Genomic DNA, 21,796 nt, shown 5'->3' on the forward strand with positions numbered 1-21,796 from the left:
AATCTATTAGTGGTGTTTAAAGATACTAGGTAGTTCTAAGTGGGAGAGAAAAAACTAGAAATTTGGAAAAAATTAATTGAACTGTTTCAACATGTGATAAATTCTTCCTGAGGATTTAATACTGTTTAAAGAAACCATTAAATGTAGTGCTTAAAACATAATTTCCTTTTTTTCTCCACAGTCTCTTTTTAATATAGGTACTGGATATTTATCTCGGGTTATATTCTTCACATAATTGAATATAGATTGGGACTTGCTATTGAAAGCAACATGTCATTGTACTCAAGTGTCTCTGTTTGCAGCCTATAAACATCATACATTTTACATGATGTCACTCCTAAATGTTTTAATTCCCCTCCTATTTTCAGGGCATATAAACCCTTGGTCAATATTGCTTTTAAAAGTGAGAAATTAGGTAAGATTATATATGGTTTTTAAGTCCCTTATTTTTGTGTGTGTAAGATTTGTATTGATTTTTCTAGGGAAGGGAGAGAGAGAGAGAGAGAGAGAGAGAGAGAGAGAGAGAGAGAGAGAGAGAGAGAGAGAGAGAAACTTTGATGTGAGTGTTTCATTGAGAAAATCAATTGGCTGCTTTCTGCACACCCTCTACCAGGGATTGAGCCCACAAAACAGGCATGTGCTCTGATGGGGAATTGAACTGGAAACCTTTATGTGCTTGGGATGAGGTTCAATCAATTGAGTTACACCAACCAGGACATTCCTTATTATTTTAAAAATATCAGGCATCCACATTTTATATCTGGAGAACTATATATTTAGGTCTTTTTCTTCCAAGGTAATCATGTTTAAAAATAAAGTGATTTTATTTTCCTCACTTCTTTTAAAAAGTATCTAATCATTTATTACCTAGTATTGGAACTATTTTTGGAGCTATTTGCCTTTTTTAAAAAAAGTATATTTTTATTGATTTCAGAAAGGAAAGGAGAGGGAGAGAGAGATTGAAACATCAATGTTGAGAGAGAATCATTGATTGGCTGTCTCCTGCACACCCCCTACTGGGGATCCCGCCTAATACAAACATGTGCTTTTGACCAGAATTGAACCTGGAACCCTTCAATCTGTAGGTTGATTCTCTATCAATTGAGCCAAACCAGCGAGGGCGAGCTAATTGCTTTGATACAGCTGCCTTACTTAAGACTGTATTAAAGATACAGATGAAGAAATGTTGCATTTTTATGTTCTGAATATATTTAAAATTGTCATTTTCTGAGCATGTTTTTATTTATATATTTACTAGGGGCCCAGTGCATGAATTTGTGCACATTGAAAGGAACTGTGGGCTGCGAGGCTGTGGTGGGCACAGTGGTGGGTCTCGGCCCATCATCCGTGCCCCCCCTGGGCCCCACCAGCCACAGCCCCTGGTCCCGTCTGCTTGCAGCCCTGCTCCCACCACCACCACCACTCCCACACACTGATGTTGCCAGCCTGTTCGCACCCACTGACAGTGTGGAACGATTGGGGCTGGCACCAGCAGCAGGTGCGAATGAAGGCTGCTGCCCCCATTGCCCCTCAGGAGCCAGGGGAGGTGGATAAGCCGTCTGGATGGTCAGGGCTGGCATCCGCCGCTCACACTCGTTGCTGACTCTGAGCGATCGGTACTGGCACTGGGCGCTGGCAGTGGGTCCAAGCAGGGGCTCTGGCACCAGCAATAGGTGTGAGCAGGGCTGTCGCCAGCAGCAGGTGTGAGTGGTGGCTGCCAGTCCTGATCACCCCTCAGAAGCAGGGGGAAGTAGAGAAGTGCTAAGGGGTGATTGGGGCCGGCAGCCACTGCTCCCATCCGCTGATGGTGCCGAGTGATCGGGATCAGCACTAGGCACTCGCAGTGAGTGTGAGCACCAAGTGGGACCACTGTGCTCAGGAGCAAAGAATTTTCAGTAACCACCAGAGCAAAGAATTTTCAGTAACCACCTTGGTCTGATGCCCTCCCCCACTCTCAACCCCCTAGCTCACCTGCTCCACCATCTCACCACGGCCAATGCCCGCCATGTTCTGTGAGGGGCCCCTGGTGGTCAGTGCACATCATGGTGATAGGTTGTTCCTCTGGTCTGTTTGCATATTAGGGTGTGTGTGTGTGTGTGTGTGTGTGTGTGTGTGTGTGTGTATATATATATATATATATATATATATATATATATATATATATATATTTGCATTTACTTTTGTCAACCTTAAAAGTACTATAGACTCCTTTAGTACTTAGAAGTCTATAGCTCTCCTCTCTTTTCTGATACTGGTGAAGCATTGAGCCCTTCTCTGATTCGATTGGTTATAACTATGGAGACTGGAGACTGGCTGTCTCATCCAGGGAAATGAGATCTACTTCTTGGAATTTTCTGAGAGAATAAAAGTTGAATCATTTTTCCTAGTTTCTGACAGATGGCTTCCTGTAGTGCTCATTAAGACGAAGCACTTAGAGTTCTCTAGAGATCAGGCTGATATATGTACACGTGGTGCCAGCTATTTTAAAAAATGTTTTTTACTTTCTCCCTCCCCCCCTCCTTATTTGGCAGGTAATGAAAGCATGGGATGCTCACGTGACAGCAGTTTGCTCTCAGGATGCCAGTGGACTTGTAAAGAAACTTGGGGCAGATGATGTAATTGATTACAAATCTGGAAATGTGGAGGAACAATTGAAATCTTTAAAACCGTATGTATTAGAACAATGTTCACAGTTGATAATGAAAGCCTGAGATGGTTTGGTGATCATGTTGGGAATCTTAGAGAGGGATTTATGAAAATATTCAATGCCAGTAGAAATCATTTATAATAGGTTGGTTTCTGCTTTAATTCCAGATGTTAACATAGCACAGTAACACAATGAGATAGGTATTGAGGAAGATATTTTGCTTACAGGGTCTTTTCAGTTAACTTTCATTACTGGCTTGTAACAGGTCTGAAGGCAAAATTGTAAGTGTGTTCCTTTTGATGGCATCTGTCACCATAGGAAGAACTTAGAGCAGTGCATGAAAATTTATGCTTAGCACTAAACACATTTTTGGCTTAATAAGGGCTTCACAGAAACAAAGGCAGCATAAATATTGATGATGAGAGCACTGTGAATGTTCTCGGTGCCTTTGAATGCCAGGCTGTGGTTTGGCTTAATGTACAAACAGAAGCAGATTCAGCCTCCCAGGTCCTGTTCATCTTGACTGTGGGTGCTTACTAATCTGGTCTTCATCTGGCCAAGATATGCTGAGAGCATAACCTAGAAGTGATTGGAAATCTACTTTACTGCTTCTTTTTCTTTACTGAGAATCAAACTGGCCATCTTTCAGTGTATAGTGCATGGGCTGATGTCCTGCCAACTGAGCCACATGGGCCAGGGCTTATTGCTTCTTTTTCAAAGGTGTTTCCTTTTTCGATTACTTTTCAGAAGCCAGTTATTCTTGTCCACTTTGTGTAGAAATATATTTTCATGGCTTTAAAAAAAAAAAAAAAGGAGCCCCTGTCTGACTGCCCAGCCTTTTCCCAACTCCCAACAGCAGTATGGCAGTGCACCCAGGAACTGACTGCTTATTCCTTCAACTGTATGGAGCCTCCACTCTTGCCAAACAGTGTTAGGTAGTGGTAGTTCCACTGATCTATACTTTCTGCTGCCTCTAGGAATAGCAGTATAAGAATGAGGCCAAGGCCAACCCATTGCCCTCTATCTACCTTATCTTTAAACATGTCTGGAGTATGTCACCAGAGAATAGGGAACTGATGAATGAAAGGCTATAGCACACCCACACCAGCACCCACAGCTGTGCTACAGTTTGCTCATCCATATCACTCATGAGTGGTCTTAAACCTTTGCATACTCCCTTCCAGTGGGGTATCTCATCAGCTTACAAATGTAGACCATTACTTTTTTTTTGACAGCTTTAGTTAAAATTTATACTTATAACTTACTAGTGGCCCAGTGCATGAAATTAGTGCACTGGTTAGGGGGTGTTCCTCAACCTGGCCTGCACCCTCTCCAATCTGGGACCCCTTGAAGGATGTCTAAACTGGCAGACAGACATCCCTTTCACAATCCAGAACTGCTGGCTCCAGCTGCTCACCTGCCTGCCTGCCTGCCTAATTGTCCCTAACCACTCTGCCTACCGGCCTGATCACCCCCAAATGCCCCCCCTGCCAGCCTAATCACCCCAAACTGCCTCACGTGCCAGCCTGCTCACCTCCAACTGCCCGCCTGCTGGCTTGCTCACTCCACACTGTCCCTCCTCCCCCCTGCTGTCCTGATCACCTCCAACTGGTCCCCCTGCCGGTCTGCTTACACCCTGCCATCCCATCCTGGCCTGATCACCCCCCAGCGACCCAAGGTCCGAGCCCCTCCTTTTTTTTTTTTTTCAGCCCCTCCTTGAGCGGAGGTCAGAACTGGCTGGAAGCAAGTATCTAAGATTTATCTTTCATAATTGAAACTTTGTAGCCTTGAGCAGAGGCCAGGGCCAGCCAGGGAGAGCCAGAAGCTTGGCTTCCTCCATCGCCAGGGGCAAATCCAGCTCCATGGCCATCACCATTTTTTGTTGGATTTATTTATCTTCTATAATATAATTGAAGCTTTGTAGCCTTGAGCGAAGGCCAGCACTGGCCAGAGTGGTTGGGAAACTTGGCTTCCTCCATCACCAGTGCAACCCAAGCCTCCTGCTTGCTCCAGCTTCGTGGACGGCAACCATCTTGGTTGGGTTAATTTGCATACTTGCTCCTGATTGGCTGGTGGGTGTGGCTTGTGGCGTAGTGGAGTGATGGTTAATTTGCATGTTTCTCTTTTATTAGTGTAGATACCTGAAATTTGGCCTCTGAATCTACCTAGAATAAATTTGTTCCTCCTTCTAAATCACAGCTTTTTAGATTTCAATCTTAGAGTTTATAGCAAGAAAGGGCTCCAAAATTCTTCAGTCCAATTCTATCATGTTATGGTTTAGAAAATCGGGTAGAGGGTATATGAGTTTTGAATGCTCAAGGTCATACCACTTAGTCATGGGTGGGAGAACTGCATCTACAACCTGGCCTCAGGACTTCTTTTGCAGGTGGTGCCTGTTCTATGATATCAGGCTGCCCTTAAGTTTTATTTAAAATAAGTATCATTTTTGTTTATTTAAAATTTGGAAAGGAAGTAGAAAATTAAAAGCAGAAACTTTAGAAATTTAAATTCACAATTTTTATTCTTTTTAATGAAAAGAATACTCTTCTAGTAAGGTTATTATCTTGCACAGATAGCCTTCCATTTTTATTTGCCCTTCTTTAGTGTAGTCCCATAAAAAACTTAAGATCTACAAAGTTGATCGAAGCTGGTTTTCATAGCTCTGTTGCTTGATTTCATTCAGATGAATTTATTAAAAAGAAATTTATCAATTTACTTAATATATAAGGATACATTCTCTAAATAGATCTTTGTTTTAACAAATATTTATTTTTATTTATTTATTTATTTATTTTAATATATTTTATTGATTTTGTACAGAGAGGAATGGAGAGAGATAGAAAGCTAGAAACATCGATGAGAGAGAGTCATCGATCAGCTGCCTCTTGCACACCCCCTACTGGGGATATGCCTGCAATCAAGGTACATGCCTTTGACCAGAATCGAACCCGGGTCCCTTCAGTCCCCAAGCCGACGCTCTATCCACTGAGCCAAACCGGTCTCGGCTGTTTTAACAAATATTTAAAAGCTTCATTGGGTTTTATCCCCATTAAGGAGAATGTAGTGATTATATAGTAGCAGCTTTAGATTAGACGTAAAGAGTTGAATATCTGTTAGTTCTTGTGGATTCCATCATGACTGGATTTTCTGGGCATGTTAGAGCAGAATTGAAGACTGAGAGCAGGCTGTTGATTTCTTTATACATTGTCCCAATGCTATGCCTGAAACAACAACAAAAAAGTAGAACATTCCAGGGAAAGAGGATGCTCCTATAATCAGTTCTACAATAACTCCAGAGGGATTAAAAGCAAATTGTTTTTGTAGGTGAAAACCTTACATATTTGTCATTCCAGTACTTCTGTGCACTAAAGAATACTTTTACTTTTATCGCATGGATAGCTTTGCAGTTTTCTATAGAGCTTGAATCGAGGTTTCCCAACCTTGGCTACCTCAGTTTCTCAACAATTGACCTTTGGGTCTGGATAATTTTTTGTTGTGAGGGACTGTTATGTGCACAGTAGGGTGTTTATCATCATCCCTGGCCTCTAGATTCCAGTAGCCTCTTCTCACCACCTTCCAGGGTTGTGACAACCAAAAATGTCTCTAGGCATTGCCTAATAGGTCCCCTGGGAGCTAAAATCATCCTCTATTAACAACCGCTAGTTTAAATCATTCTTAAAGTATTAGAAAATTTGATTTTATGACACAAAGTCAGTCATGTTTGACTTATCTAGGAGAAAAGCCAGAGATTCTATAAGTAGCTATTCCCTTTACTCCTTTATCAAAGCAGCCGCCCCTTGGCTGGATAGCACAGCACAGTTTAGTTTTTGCTGTCACTGAAAGAAACCCTATGGCTAATGGTAATGGGATTGCAGGGAGATTGGAGCCCTGAGTAAAGACTGACAAGGATATTTTGATTTGCTTCTTCCTCCCCAGGTTTGATTTTATCCTTGATAATGTTGGTGGATCCACTGAAACATGGGCTCTAAATTTACTCAAGAAATGGTCAGGAGCCACATACGTGACTTTGGTGACTCCTTTTCTCCTGAACATGGACCGGTTGGGCATCGCAGATGGCATGTTGCAGACGGGCGTCACCATGGGCTCTAAGACACTAAAGGTAAGGATTGAAGTTCTGGTTGGTGAGAACAAACAAGTGCCTCTTGCTTCTGGATATTGATTTCCACCCAGCCAGTTTCTTTCATCTTGGAGACAAGCATGGGCTCTGGAGTCGCACCCTGACTGTGTTCAAATTTCAGCCTCCTTAGTAGCTGTGTGACCCCTTGCAAATCAATGTCACTAGACCTTGATGTCTTCACCTATAACACGGGCTAGTAGGATATATGCCTTACCTCATGTTGCAAGGGTTAAATGAGATAATCCACGTGAAGCACTTGGCACAATGAAAAGCTCCTGTTAAATGTTAGCCTTTATTGTTACCATCTGATATACCTTCTGCTTTTTTCTTTCCTATACCTGATGCTCTCTATCTTCACCAGTCTTAACTCATAAGGTCTCTTGTATGGGAAGGTGATAATTTTAGTAAGTGTGCAGCTGGCTGTTTTTATTTATAGGATTGGGATATGCCAGTGATTTCCAGTTGGGGCTTTCAGACCTTTAGAAGTCCATGGGAAATTTTTGAATTTCAAAGACCTGAAAGAAATTGTAGTCTTACTTCAGTGAGACTACAAAGACTCATAGAGCCATCAGGCCTTTCCTGGATTTGTATTGATTGTCCCAGCATTGCACATCCCCCACGGATCAGAGACTCTAGCTATTGATGGCATTCTGGGAGTTTCTCACACTTGATTAGTCAGCCTGACTGTTAACAGGGCCACTGTTACCAGGGCTTAAGGAGCTCTGACCCCACCTGAACTCACCCAGTGTGTGGTGGGCCTGGAGACGCGCAGCCTTGGTTACAGGACTGATGGCTTGAGTGTTTGTTCTTAACGTGATAGCCTGTTGTCCTCACAATGACGACAGAGCCTTACATAATTCCACCCTATTCACTGTTGGTAATCATAGGTCGTTGACTTAAAATCTGAATTAGTAATAAGGTGGAATAAGTGATACAAAAAGGGAAGATAAATTCTATTTCATTAATTAGACAAAGTATCAATACTTTAGGCCCAGGAAAAAGGCAGTAGAAGGTTGTGGGTCACTGTGTTGTGCTCTCCATCACTGACCCATATTTGTGAGGTGACTGGCTTGATAATTATCTTAACTTTTTTTTATTCTAGAAATTAATTTGGGACCTTTCTGGGAGTGAACTTTAGGACTTTGGTCTTTCGGATTCTGTGTACTAACTACACACTTAGAAGTGGTAGCGAAGAGCTGTGATAAAAGAGACCAGCACTCAATTCTTAGGAACCATGTGTGGGTGATAGAGGTGAACACCCAGCAAAGTGTTCTAGGGTCTTCATTTTCACTGGATCCAGACACAGCCAGAAAGTGTCCACAGGGTGCTCTGTGAGAGAAAGGGAACGTACTATGATTTGTCTCTCTTTCCCTTTTCACAAAGCCCAGGCTTTCCAAGAGCCTTAAAATATAAGTTTAAGTTTTCTAAATGGTTTTATAGTTTGTATTCCAGTGAGTCCCCTTACAATTTAACCTTCAGAGCTGGCCTCTGAGAGTAAAACAGGCATAGCTCTCTTCATTTTCCCTTTCTCCCTGCTTGAAAGATGATAGTGGTAATCTCATGTGAAAACCTTTTAAGTAGTTTCTGATGTCTTTCTGAGAATGTGCCGTTAAAGCCTCATTGTAATGCTCTGGGCTCTCCTGCCTGCTTTGGTTTACTCACTCCTGTAATGGCCTGGGAAAAAAAGTAAAAATTCTGCTGTTGCAGGCCAGAAGTTTCACTTTACAGGGCAACGCACTGTAAAGAGTTATAGACAGGGCAGTGGTGACTATTGCTATTCCTTCTTTAAAACCCTAAACAATTACCAGAATGTTTTCATTGTAGTCTGGAAGGCTAGACCTTAGTAGGAAGTACATGAGTTGGTCTGTGAGTGCAATTAACTGGGCCCCCTGGAAGCTTGGGATAATCTCAGTGTTTCAAACTGTATTTTTTTGCCTTTCTTTTTTTGAAGTTAGTTATCTAGACCAGTGTTTCCTGACGTCTTTCATGCTCTGACACATAAATATGAAAGTATTTGAGGAGCATATTGAGGCTCCTCTGGGTCAAGAGCAAACTAGAGACTCAGCAGCCCAGGCTCTGCCCTGCTATCCCAGGGGCTGACGGGGGTCCATGTCCATTACACCTATTCTAGGGTCAACTCGGTTCTGTTTGCATTTGTGGTCTTGGGATAATTATTTATGGTGACTTCTTTAACTCTCACAGTTGTTCCAGGTTAGACAATAAACTGTAGGGTTACTTGACCAAGCCCGTAAGCCATTCCTGACACACCTGCTGTGAAGCTCTGCCTAGATAGCAGCTTAGTTTTGTCTTTCTTTCTAGTCTTAACTCTCATTTGACATTGCCCCAGGCTTTTCTCAGTAAGCTTTACTTTAGCACAAGGTGAAACATTTATTGTATACTTTTTATGTATCGGGCATTTTACATGCATTCTCATTTAATCCTTCCAACAACCCTGTGCGCTAGGTGGTGGCATAACCATTCTGCAGGCCAGGAAACAGGCCAAAAGAAGTAGCTTCACCTAAATAGCACAGCTCTTAAGTTCCTGAGCTCGAGTAGCCGAGAGTCCATTATACTTGCCAATTCCATGCCTTGGTAGCAGCAGATTCAAGCTGAGGCAGCGTGAGGGCGGGCCCAGGGAAGAGGAGTCAGCCATCCCAGCAGTTGTGGGCACGTGCAGGGAGGGAGGAATACGGTCCTGGCGGATAACTCAGGATAACTCACATCTGACCTAGTGTAGTTGGGCAGGTCAATGGGGTATCATGGAGACTCTCAGCTCACTTGTTTTCATCATGGCCTAATGATAATAAATAATAACAATTCAAAGTAGGTATGGCAGTAGAGTGATCATGAACCCTCTTGGTGTAAGATTTTTGTTTATCTTCACCAGGAGATGTTTTGTCCCATTATAAAATTAGGTGGCTGTGGACTTGCTGTAACTATAGGGGAAGACTCAGCCATGATATGTAAAAAAACAACAACAACAACAACAAAAACAACAACAAAAGCACCCTAACTTTGTTTTGCCTTTAAAACTATCTTATTACTCTCAGAGCCAGGAAAAACAAACAGTGTGATTGGATTTCTTATCTAAAATTATATTTTGATGTCTTACTATCCCCAAAGAATTCTTGAATTAGTTAAAAAACTCTTTTCTGATGACTCTTGGCCTTAACACAAACCTTAGTAGAGAAGGCCTAGAGGTATCCTATAGAGAAGAAATTGAGTGTGTTAGACCATTTAGACCAGTGTTTCCCAAAGTGTGGTACGCGTACCTCCAGGGGTACGGGAAGAGTTTGGTGGGGGTACGCGTTGCACCGGTGTTTGGTGGGGATATGCACTGCAACGGGCTTAGCTGCGCCTAATTCTACATTCTCATGAGTACGAGGGGTACTCAGCATTACGAAAATTATATAATAGAAGGGGTACACATATGTCAGAAGTTTGGGAAACACTGATCTAGACTGTCATTTTAAGGAGAGCTTTCCTGTGCTTACTTGTCAGTCGCATGTTGGTGAACAAACCTGAGTTCACAGGGATTTTTTTTGTTCATTTATTTCCTAAACATTCACGAAGCATTCACTATCTTGTCATTCACTGTGCCAAGGTGCTGGGCATGCAGCTCATTGTGGCAGCATGAAATGGAAAGTCAGTTTGTCTGTCCTAGTCCTCCAGAAAATACTTCTCACTAAATTTGCATTTAGTCAGAATTTATCCTTCTCTGTATTTGACATGTCTTTTTTTCCTTTTCGTTTTAGCATTTCTGGCAAGGAGTCCATTATCGCTGGGCCTTTTTCATGCCTAGTGGTCTATATCTGGATGACATTGCAAAGCTCGTGGATGAGGGAAAGGTATGTGCATCCTGTTTGTGTTGCTAGAATGTTTCTTATAATCTGGGCAACTTGCCCACCAAGCCCAGGCCTTGGGAACTCTGCAGAGATAGGCTCAACCAGCATGTGTGCTGCCTCACGTGGCCAAATTTAAGTGCCGTGTTTTTTGTCCTAACTCCTTGGGAATCATAGACTTAGACTGCTATACCTAAAAAAGAGCTCACACTGTCTAGTCTAATACTTTTGGTTTATAGATGAAGAGGCAGGCCCAGAGAGTTTATATGATTCCCCTGAGAACCATTGGTTAGCAGTTAGCAGAGCTGGGGTCTGTAGCTGGGCTGCTACTAGTTTGCTGATGTTCTTGAAAAAGAAGGCACCGTGAAAGTGCACGGAGGTGGGTCACACTTGTGAGTTTTACGATAGAACTGCTTCTGGAGGTAAGCAGCTTTCCAGACGGGCAAGGAGACCAAACATTAGAATTTAAACCCCAACAGAACTGGACTGAAAGTTAGGTACCGGGGTCTCCTGTTCCCTGGCTGGTGTAAGAAAATTGAGGGCCAGTAAATGGTATACCTGAGAGGGCAGGACATGGGTGAGGATAGATGAAGACTTTATGGGGTAACTGTGGCTGTCCTGCAGTGGGCATTGTGGGGAAGGATTGCTGCTTATAGTCTGGTCACATCTTTTGGGGTATCAAAAGGCCTTTCAGGGCTGTTGAGGGTTGAGTCTCCTCAGCTACTGCCATTTGAGTTTGTACACAATCTTAATCACCCTGATATTCCATCTTTGAAGGATAACCTAGAAGGCAAACTCATATTTTGGTGTTGATATTTATGACTTTATTGAGAGATTATATGGAATTAAAGGATGGAGAACCCTATATACTCTAGAGGATTGTATGAGGGCATAGATAAAATCATTCCCATTTTACAGATGAGAAAACTGGCTCAAAGAGATAATGGGACTTGCTCATTTGCAGAGCTGGGACCAGAATTCATACTTCCCGACTCCCAGTCCTGTGCTTTTCCTTCTATACCTTCAGTTGCATTCTTAGCGCCTAAGTATGATCTGGGACTTCCAGTGGGCAGGGAAAGTGATTGGAACAGGGCTAGCATTACCACCGTGTGTCCATGCTAAGCCACTTGCAAAGACCCTTTGTGATAGACTTGCTTCTGCTGGCACCTGCCCCTTGCTGGCCCATTTTATCATTCTATTTCAGTTGTTAAATGGACAGTTCTTAGGAACTTCTGACTTCTTTTTGTACATGTACTGTTTCATTTTTTAAATTCTGTTACAGCCAAGGAACTACATACAGTATGTGATAGTAAAGACCTACTACTCTTCCTAAATTTTTTGGTTCCACCTTTTGCATGCCTTTTCTCAGACTTCTGAATCTGGCTGTGTCAATGGAGGGCTCAGCCTTATTATCACTGTGTGAGTGCCCCTTTGCAGGGGTCTTCCCATATCCTTTGGATGCTTATTTTATTTTTAGAAAGACGAGAATAAACTATTGTAAGGTAATTTGGGCTGGACCATGATTCTTCATAGTGCTCATGTGGTTGGAGCCCCATTATTAGAGAGATCCCTATCCTACAGCGGCCAGCACACAACTGTGCTTGTCCTGATAGCTGCTTTAGGCTGTCCTTTTGTTTACCACTACCACTTTGTATTCAAAACACTGACTCTTTCTCTCTACCTGGAAAATACTATTTATGAAACAAAGAAGAGAGGTGACTTGTGTATATGTATCTATTAAATTTGGCAGATAACTGGTAGAATGGCTAATAAAGGAAATGATAGAAATAAAAAAGCCCTTGAGGTATCCTTGAGCGAGGAGCAGTGAGGAAATATTCTTCTGACCTTCTCTGCACCAGGGTTACTTGGGTTTGTGTGTAATTCTGACAGTGAAGGGCTCTGGAACCATGCAAGTTGATATGTGACATTGGATGCCCTGGTGAGGTAGGCTGTCTTATCGTGCATCCTGCTTCTTTGTGGGTGCAACAGGTCACTGACTGCCTACACTTGGAAATCAGAAAGGATTACGTATCTGGTCTACTTACATATTGTGTGGTTAGTAAAGATTGACATTCTGTAGGCTTTGGCTGAGTGCTTAATGACTAATTCGAGGCATCTGATAGAGGAGCTATAGTTGTTTGATACTGTGAAGCCATGAACAAAAAGAACCTACTCTTTTAAAATAATTAAACTTTTCACCGAAGCCGGTTTGGCTCAGTGGTAGAGCGTCAGTCTGCAGACTGAAGGGTCCAGGGTTCGATTCCGGTCAGGGCCATGTAGATTGGTTGCGGGCACATCCCCAGTGGGGGGTGTGCAGGAGGCGGCTGGTCGATGTCTCTCATCGACGTTTCTGGCTCTCTATCTCCCTCCCTTCCTCTCTGTAAAAAGTCAATAAAATATATATTTTTTAAAAATACTTAAACTTTTTAAATCGATATACATTTGCAAGGTTTAAATTTAAAAGCCAGAAAAAGTAATTTTAAGAAATCTTCCTTTGACTCCTGTCTCTCAGTGACTGTGATTCTCCCTGTCAGATGCAACCAGTGTTACCAGTTTTTTGGGTATTCCAAATATGATCTCTGTATCAGTAGGCTGATACAGAGAATGATTTATAATCAACACATTGAGTATAATGGGCAGCTGAAATTGTGCCTTGTGCCATTTTCTGCTAAGCACAATAAGCATTTTCTGGTTGTTGTTTTTTTTTTAATACTATTTAGCAATCATTTTTGGTTGGGAGGGCCATAGCAAATATTAGATTTGGGCCAAATATGTGTCATTGATTAACATACTCAAAGATTAAAAACATGAAAACCTAAGCACATACCTAGCTTACTGTCCTCCCCCCCTTCTCTCCCCATCCTGCCACTGTGCCATGTTTAGAGAGACTGAGGCTCTAAGAGACTAAATGACATATTCAAGGTTACAGAGCTAGTCAAGGCCCAGGTCTCATGAACTCTGGGACAGTTCCTTCTACCATCCTTTGCTGCCTTTAAGATTGGGACAATAATAGTTAAAAACTAAATTTCTCTCCCTGGCCAGTAGGACTCAGTTGATTGGGTATTGTCTGTTGGTGAGGATTGGGCCGAAAGGTTGCCGACTCTATCCTCAGTAGGGGGCATGCAAGAGGCAGCCTATTGATGTTTCGCTCTCACATTGATGTTTCTCTCCTTACTTCCTCTTATTCTAGAAAAATCAATTAAAAATCTTAAAAAAATAAAAAATAAATTTTAGAACCTTCATTGTTTTTTGTTTGCTTAATCATCCAGATATTAGATAAGTGGAGTTTGAATTCTATGTACAAAATCCTTTTCTTGAATCTGTCAGTATCTTTCAGGACGGAGAGGAGGTGATTAGGCAGTCTTAAGATTGCAGTCTGCCACTGATAAAAATGACTGTGCTTTCAGGGAAAATATATACCTTTGCCTTCATATGCATGTGTTACTTTCTTATTGGTGCTGTAACAAATTACCATAAGTAATTTGTGGCTTAAAATAACACTTATCTTATAGTTGCGGAGGTCAGAATCCAAAATGGGCCAGCAGATCTGTGTTCCTTTGGAGGCAGGTGGTGGGGAGGGTCTGTTTCTTTGCCTTCTCCAGCTTCTAGAGGCTGCCGATATTCCTTGGCTCATGGCCTTGTGTCACTTTAACCTCTGCTTCTATTATCATCTCTCTTCTTCTGTCTAATCCTCTGCTTCCCCTTGTGATTATGTTGGATCTACCCAGCTAATTCTCCCATCTCAAGATCCTGTCCACAATCTCATCTGCAGAGACCTTTTTGCAAATTAAGTTATCATATTGCAGGTTTTGTTACTCTGGCTGCCACAAGCATAAGATATCTCAAAAGATATGAAAAAAAATTAAAATGCTGGTCGCCTTGAGGAGGGGAGCTAGGTGGCTGAGGATCAAATAAGGGAGGGAAATTTTTCTTTGTACCCTTTCATCTTTTTTAGTATGTTTCTTTGCACACATTCTTTATGTGATTATTAAAGACCTTTGATGTCATATACTTAACGTCCACAGGTCTATTGAAGGTCCTAGGTGACCAGCCAAGCTTCTTGTTGAGTGATGATGTACATACTTCTGTTTATGTCTTTATTTGAGCCAGCATCAGAATAGTTCCTATGTACTAATTCGAAATTAATTCAGAAAACTTACTGAGGGCCCACTGGAACTCTGCTTCACCCAGTAGGGTGTGGAGAGGTATTTTGGCAACGCTGAGTTATCTCTGAGCAGTGCTGTACACTGGCTCCCTGTAGGGTTGGAGAAGTTCTCTGTCTGCACTGTGCAGTATGGTAGACATTAGCCACATGTGGCTGTTGACTACTTGAAAGGTGGCTAGTGCAATTGAGGGGCTGTTTCATTTTATTGACTTTTGATTAGCTTAAATTCAAATAGCCACATGTGGCTAGAGGTTACCGTTATAGTACAGTTTTAGAGAAAAAATGTACCAACTTCCGAGTCAGACAATTTCCCAGACCCCTGTTGAGATGGTCACGCCCGCGTTTAGGCAGTTAATTACATTGCAAAACTGTAGCCTCCTTATTGGCAGCTGGGTTTTTTCCTCCATAGAAAGAATGCAGTGACCAGGGATTGAGTCCTAGGAACACTAGAAGAGGGCTATCTTGCCAGATATGGCCAGTGCCTCATGGATCTGAAGCCTTGACGCCACACGTTTTCTGATGCTGCTGAGATTATTTCTGTGAGGAAATATAGGCAGAGTTTCTCTCACACCTGGCAGGAAGGAGTGCCTTTTTTTCATGGGGACCCAGGGACAAGTCCTGGATGCTTTCCAAAATGAGCACAGTTACTCCCTTTGAGAGTATCCCCATCCCACCCCATCTCACCGCCTATCTTCTAGCTTAATGTTTTCTATCTAGGGCAGGAAGTACCAGAAATAGCAAATCCAAACAAAGTCTGCCTCTTTCTTTTGTCTTCTTTATGTCTCCTTAGTTTAAGTCCCCTCATTCCCCTGTACCCCGACCGTTGAAATGTTGAACCTATCTCGGAGGTCAGGGCCATACTTGTTTAGGAGGCTGGAACTGTGGTCCCTGCCTGGGTCCCCGGTGTCTGTCCTCAGAAGTGTGGACTTGGGCTTATGCCAGGACCCATAGGTCATTTTGGTGGTGTCTGTCACTCACCTGTCTCTCCTCATAAACCTCATCCTCTGAGATCTTCGGTTTCCATGTGCAGTGGAGGCTGAGGCAAGGTCTGGAGGACAGCTGAGCAGACTGCCCCGAGCTTCCCTCCCCACAGGCACTCACACATGCTGTCCTGAATGTGTCTCCTCTGCTGACGCTCTGACCTTGCACTTAACCACTTGCGGTTCAGTTTCCCACCTCTCAAGTAGGCTCGCTTAGTATTGGGGTGCCTTTTAAGCTCTCCTGTTCTGTAGTGCTCACTGGGAAAATGGGAATTGAGGGAAAACCTTCTGCTGTGCCTGTCTGGATGATGTCCTTGCACCACCAGCTTTCCTGTGCTTTGTGGTGAGCGGGCTTTTCTTGCCTCTTTCCCTCAAGGGGCAGACAGGGTTTTGCTCCAAGGTTAGAAGCATCAGTATGCCTTGGAGGAACAAGGGAGGCTGAGGTTCCCACTGTCCCTAACTCCTCATAGGAGGGATGTCAGACGAGTGCCAACCCCTGGGGCCTGGCTTTCTACAGCCTGTGTTTAAGGAAGGGAAGGCACCATCAGGAGACCCCGAGTTTGGGGCCAAGACTGGAATGAGTGCTGCTGCCATGGCATCTGCCCCCTGGTCAGCTGTGAGCCCGTCCGCAGTGGAGGTGTGGTGTTGAGCCCACTCGCTTTATAACAGGCTCCCTGTGCTGAGTGGACTATAGCAGTGTCATCACATAACCGTCTCCACCTCACTGCGGGTCACCTTTCTTTCCCCTCTGGGTTTTTACTCTGATCCCTTTGTCCATAACAAACGAGCATTGTTGGTCTGAAGCAAAGCTGTTCACAGACACTACCTCATTATTTAATCTCCTTGCTGTCGCATATTCGGCCAACATTGGCATTCGCCAGCCTGTTAATCAAGAGCCTCTTTTTATTGTCTCTTTTGGGAAGAGGTGAATGACTCATTATGCCACAGTCAGCCTTCCTGGGTTATCTGCTACAATAGGCCTGACCAGCCCGATTAAAGTGTGCAGTCGCTGCTGGCGGCCTGTGTCATCAGTTCCAGACCCGGTCTCCCGTCAGAGTCTAAAGTGACCAGAGCGGGATGACCCGAGGCAGCTCGTGCTGGAGCGGAGCAGTGAATTCAGTGGCCTCTGGGGCCTCTGGGGCCACGCTTGCTGCCTTGTTCTGTGCCTGGTGTTCAATGCTCGGGGACGAGTCTGTGTCACTGCCTCCTTTCTTTCTTAATTTGTCACAGGTGCCTGTTTTGTGTTCCGGCTTTGGATTAGTGCCTAGCGCTTAGAAGACAGTCGGTCTTTGTGGAATGAATAAATATGTGTATGATATGAGCCAGGGACCCTAAGAATGGAGCAAAAGGCTGCTACTGTGCAGAAATATACCTGGGAAGCTTATTTCAAATGAATTGTCTCCACCTCATCCCTAGAGATTCTGATTTAGTTCTAACAGGAGGCCAAGGACTCTGCATTTTAAGCATGCATTCAGGTGATTCCTTTTCAGGTAATCAGCATCCAGAAAACAATATCCCAGGAGCTTTAGAGAGATTGGAAGGTTAGGAGGTTTCATGTGGGACCTGCAAGACACAACATTAGTGCATTCCATTCCTTTTAGCAGAGAAAGCAAATAGGTTTCTTCTGACAAGCCGGCTCAGATCTGTTCATAGTGGCTGCAATGCTGAATTCTGAAAGTCATGCTCAGCTTGCTGGGAGGACCATGATTACTTACTGATCAAGAATGTTCTCCATGGTACTGATGGGAGGGTTGGCATATGTACCACACGTCTGCTGTCCCAGTGGCGTGGACACAGGATTTAGGGACCACTTGTGCAGCTGGCATGGTCCCATAGCATGAGGCAGGCCAGCCAAAATACAGGTAAGTGGTTATAATCCATGGCTACCTTTCCCCACCTTAACATTTTAGAAGGAGCTGCAGAAAGCAGCTGACATTATATGAAATGCTCAGTGAGCAGTTGTGAGAGCACAGACTCTGGTAGTAGATAGAATTCTGCCTTACCACTTGGCAGTTATGTGATGGGCAACTTACTTAACTCTGAGCCTTCATTTCTTCATCTGTAAAGTGGGAATAGTACCTACCTTGTAAGGTGAATATAGGGATTAAATGAGGTAAACTATATAGAGCACTTAGAAGGGCACTTGTCGCAGAGAGGACAACACGTATCAGCTGTTGCTTTTATCATGAGCTTATTGTGATTTGCATGTACAGAAGAATTTCCAACTCTTTGGAGAAGGGAACATTTGGAATCTGAGGCGCTCTTCAGGTGGCTGAGCTGGGAAATTCACACAAGGAAAGGTGCATCCGAACACTACATAACTTCTTCCTTTTGTAAAAGGAAAAGTGTCAGAAAACATATGTGTTGGTTTATGCCTTTTGACAATTTATCCCGTGGAGGTACAGGAAGTGGTCCACTGTGTCAGTTATTGACTTTGCTTGAAGCTTTGAAAAGGAAGAGCTCAGCATGGGAGAGGGTGCTACCTGAGACCTAGTTTCTGAAGGAGGTGTTTGGTAGTACCATTGAACCGTGTGGTAAAAATAACATTCAGGCATTTGTGAATGGCTGAGGCTGACCAACATCTTTGCTATCCAACCAAGTCTCCCAGGGCAGTTCTAGCCCTTAGCGAGTTCCCCTCAGGCCCAATTTGCCCACATACGACTCTTACTTTCCAGTTATCTGATTGGTTTTCACCTAATTGATAGTAAAAACAAATTTTTTTTATTATTATTAACCATGTCTTATTTTTCTGTATTCATTTTAAAAATATTTATTTTTCAATTATAGGTGATATACATTATATTCATTTCAGATGTACAGCATAGTAGTTAGACATTTATATAACTTAGAAAATCATCACCCTGCTATTTCTAGTACCCATGTAACACCATACATAGTTACACCAGTATTATTGACTAAACTAGAGGCCTGGTGCATGAAATTCATGGACTTGGGAGGGAGGGTTCCTCAGCCAGCATTGGGAGAGGGCGAAGGCAAGGCTGAAGGACCCCAATTAGTGCACGATCAGGGCTGGGGAGGAACACAGGAGGTTGGCCAGCCAGGAAGGGACCATGGGAGGGCTCCAGGGCATGTCTGGTCCTTCTCGCTTAGTCCTGATTGGTTGGACCCTAGCAGAAAGCTAACCTAGGAGCATGTGCCCCCTGGTGGTCAGTGCATGTCATAGTGAGCAGTTGAGCAGCCTTAGCATATCATTAGTGTATTACACTTTGATTAGTTGAACAGACAACTAGATAACTGGATACTTAGCATATTAAGCTTTTATTATATAGGATTCCCTACTTTATATTTTGTAACTTTTTAAAAATATATATTTTATTGATTTTTTTTACAAAGAGAAAGTGAGAGAGATAGTTAGAAACATTGATGAGAGAAAAACCTGGGTCAGCTGTCTCCAGCACACTCCCCACCGGGTATGTGGCCACAACCTAGGTACATGCCCTTGACTGGAATTGAACCTGTGACCCTTGAGTCCGCAGGTGACACTTTATCCACTGAGACAAACCGGTTAGGGCTATATTCTGTAACTTTTTTTTAACGGGCATTTTAATCCCGTCCCCTTTTCACCTAGTCTCTCAACCCCCCTTCTCAGCCTCTCAACTCCATCTGGTGACCATCAGTTTTGTTCTCTGTATCTGTGAGTTTGTTTCTGTTTTATTCATTTCTTTTTTGATTCCATACATAAGCAAGTTGTATGGTATTTGTCTTTCTCTGTCTGATTTATTTCACAGTATAATACTACCTATAGGTCCATCCATGTTGTCACAAGTGGCAAGATTTCATTCTTTTTTACAGTTGAGTAATATTCCATTGTATATATGTACTGCATCTTCTTTAGGCAGTTGTCTATTGATGGACACTTACGTTGTTTCCATATCTAATAATGCTGCAGTGAATACTTGTTGTTTGTTGATTTATTGATGATAGGCACAGGTGTGAGGTGATATATAATTGTGGCTTTAATTTGTATTTCCTTGATAATTATTGACATCGAGCATCTTTTTATATGTCTATTGGCCACTATATGCCCTCTTTGGAGAAATGTCTATTTGGTCCTCTGCCTATTTTTTAATCAGATTGTTTTTGGCCATTGAATTGTATGTGTTCCTTGTATACTTGAATAATTAGCCCTTTTCAGATGTATCATTGGTGAATATCTTCTCACATTCAGTAAGTTGTCTTTTTATTTTGTTGGTTTCCTTCGCTTGGTTTGCTGCTCTGTTGACTAATGAGTTTGCTGACCACTGACCTAGACTATTGATTCAATAATTACTGGCTGTTGTTGTTCCTTGTGATTAAGCCCTTATCCCAACGGTCAGCAAACTCATTAGTCAACAGAGCAGCAAACCGAGGCTCGAGATTTGCATGTGGCTCATGAGCCACAGTTTGCTGACCACTGCCCTAGGAGATATAGCCAAAAAAAATGTTGTTTTGAGCAACGTCAGTTTACTGCCTTCGTTTTTTTTCTAGGCATTTCATGGTTTTTGGTCTTATTTTAATCCAGTTTTAGTTTATTCGTATATATGATGTGAGAAAGTGGACTAGTTACATTTTTATGTGTCTGCCCAGTTTTTCCAATACCATTTATTGAAAAGAGTGTCTATCCCACTGTATAGTCTTGCCTCTTTGTCATAGATATATAAAGCTCCTGTCACATGCCTAGCATTGTTCTGGGTGTTGTGGAGGATACAAAAGAGGTGGCCTACACCACAGATACTCTCAGCTCTGGTCGAGTAAATATGCCAAACAGTTAACAAATTAAAACAAAAAAATCTGCCTTCATTCAGTGCACTGCCTGTGAGGGGCCACAGGGATACCTACAGCAAGAAGCTTCGGGTACCCTCTTTGGTATTTTCCAACTAGGTAGGTGAGCTATAACAAGCAGTCCATAAAGAGGGCTTCATGGGTCCTGTAGCAGTTGAGAGAACACTGCAAACTGGGAGGTCAGGAAGGGAAGGGAGGGGCCTGGGCGGGAAGGGTGGTAGAACACAGAGAGGCACAGACTCACCATGACAGACAATGACACACAGACCATTCTGGTGAAGTGTGAGTCTGCATGAGGGCTGAGGTTTGGGTGGTGGTGGCCTTTGAGTGAAGTTTTGGGGGCTGTTGAAGGGTTCTGAGTAGAAGAGGGACATGACCAGCCGAGCAGAAGTTAGGTGGAGTGATGATGCAGCTGGGCTACCTCGCAGAGAGGAGCAGATGGGAACAGGGCAGCAGTCACAGGCCTGGCCTGGCAGAGAGCTCCTACCCAGAGGCACAGACTGGTCTGCCTCCGTGAAGAGACTGATTACAGACGTTACTGCCTTGATGGATGTCGCTGCTCCTACCCATCAGTCACCTCTTCTTGTGTTTTACAGATTCAGCCAGTTATTGAAAAAACCTTCCCTTTTTCTGAAGTTCCAGAAGCCTTTCTGAAGGTGGAAAGAGGACATGCACGAGGAAAGACTGTAATTAATGTTATTTAAATAAATAGGGTTTGGTGATTACTGGCTCTCTTATTTGGTGAGTGCTGGTGGGCCCAAACTTATTTCTAGCCATTCCTTTCCAGATTAGACTATAAATTTTATGTTATAAATTGAAAAAAGAAAAAAGAAAAAAAAAAAGGCTTTTTGCTAGTAATTTCCTATCTTCTAAACTGAGCAGAGATTGATATACAGCCTCTGAGTGAGCCACACTACCACCCATCCCTCTGCCCTGCCCAGAGTGCTTTCTGATGTAACCCGTTCCTGTTTGCTGAGAGGTCTGTCCTGTGCCCAGCACAACGGACGCACATGTGAAGACACACTATGAAAATAGCCACACTTGGACTTGTCTATAAAGTCAGTGAAAATTGCACTTCCCCCCCCCCCCCCCAAGCTGTTCTTTCACACCAGATTTGCAAATTGTTGTGGCACCTTCTGTCCTAGTCGCTAAAACGGATTTTACTGTTTTATATTAGTGAGATGGATGGTGGCAGCATGAAGAGCTTGCTTAATGCTGGCCCCCTCTTTGGTTCAGCAGTGG

The 21,796-nt window shown here is 43.1% G+C and overlaps 1 protein-coding gene and 1 long non-coding RNA gene across 4 annotated transcripts in view; one reads left to right on the forward strand and one right to left on the reverse strand.

Annotated features, from left to right (window-relative positions):
* Nucleotides 1-21,276, forward strand: part of RTN4IP1 (reticulon 4 interacting protein 1) — a 43,075-nt gene extending 21,799 nt beyond the window's left edge. For all 3 annotated transcript variants that reach the window (XM_045573385.1, XM_036414918.2, XM_036414919.2), the window contains 4 exons: nucleotides 2,532-2,668; nucleotides 6,584-6,767; nucleotides 10,541-10,633; nucleotides 21,151-21,276. In XM_045573385.1, the coding sequence (XP_045429341.1) occupies nucleotides 2,532-2,668; nucleotides 6,584-6,767; nucleotides 10,541-10,633; nucleotides 21,151-21,258 (522 nt within the window). In that variant the 3' untranslated portion in view covers nucleotides 21,259-21,276. The remainder of the gene's footprint in view (nucleotides 1-2,531; nucleotides 2,669-6,583; nucleotides 6,768-10,540; nucleotides 10,634-21,150) is intronic.
* LOC123651412 lies at nucleotides 8,734-21,151 on the reverse strand. Its single transcript, XR_006740107.1, has 2 exons — nucleotides 20,799-21,151; nucleotides 8,734-9,579 (listed from the first exon to the last, which is right to left on the reverse strand). It is a non-coding gene; the product is annotated as an uncharacterized LOC123651412 (long non-coding RNA).
* Nucleotides 21,277-21,796: the final 520 nt, after the last annotated feature.

Source organism: Pipistrellus kuhlii, unplaced genomic scaffold (assembly GCF_014108245.1).
Source record: "Pipistrellus kuhlii isolate mPipKuh1 unplaced genomic scaffold, mPipKuh1.p scaffold_m20_p_5, whole genome shotgun sequence".
NCBI classification, from domain to species: domain Eukaryota; kingdom Metazoa; phylum Chordata; class Mammalia; order Chiroptera; family Vespertilionidae; genus Pipistrellus; species Pipistrellus kuhlii.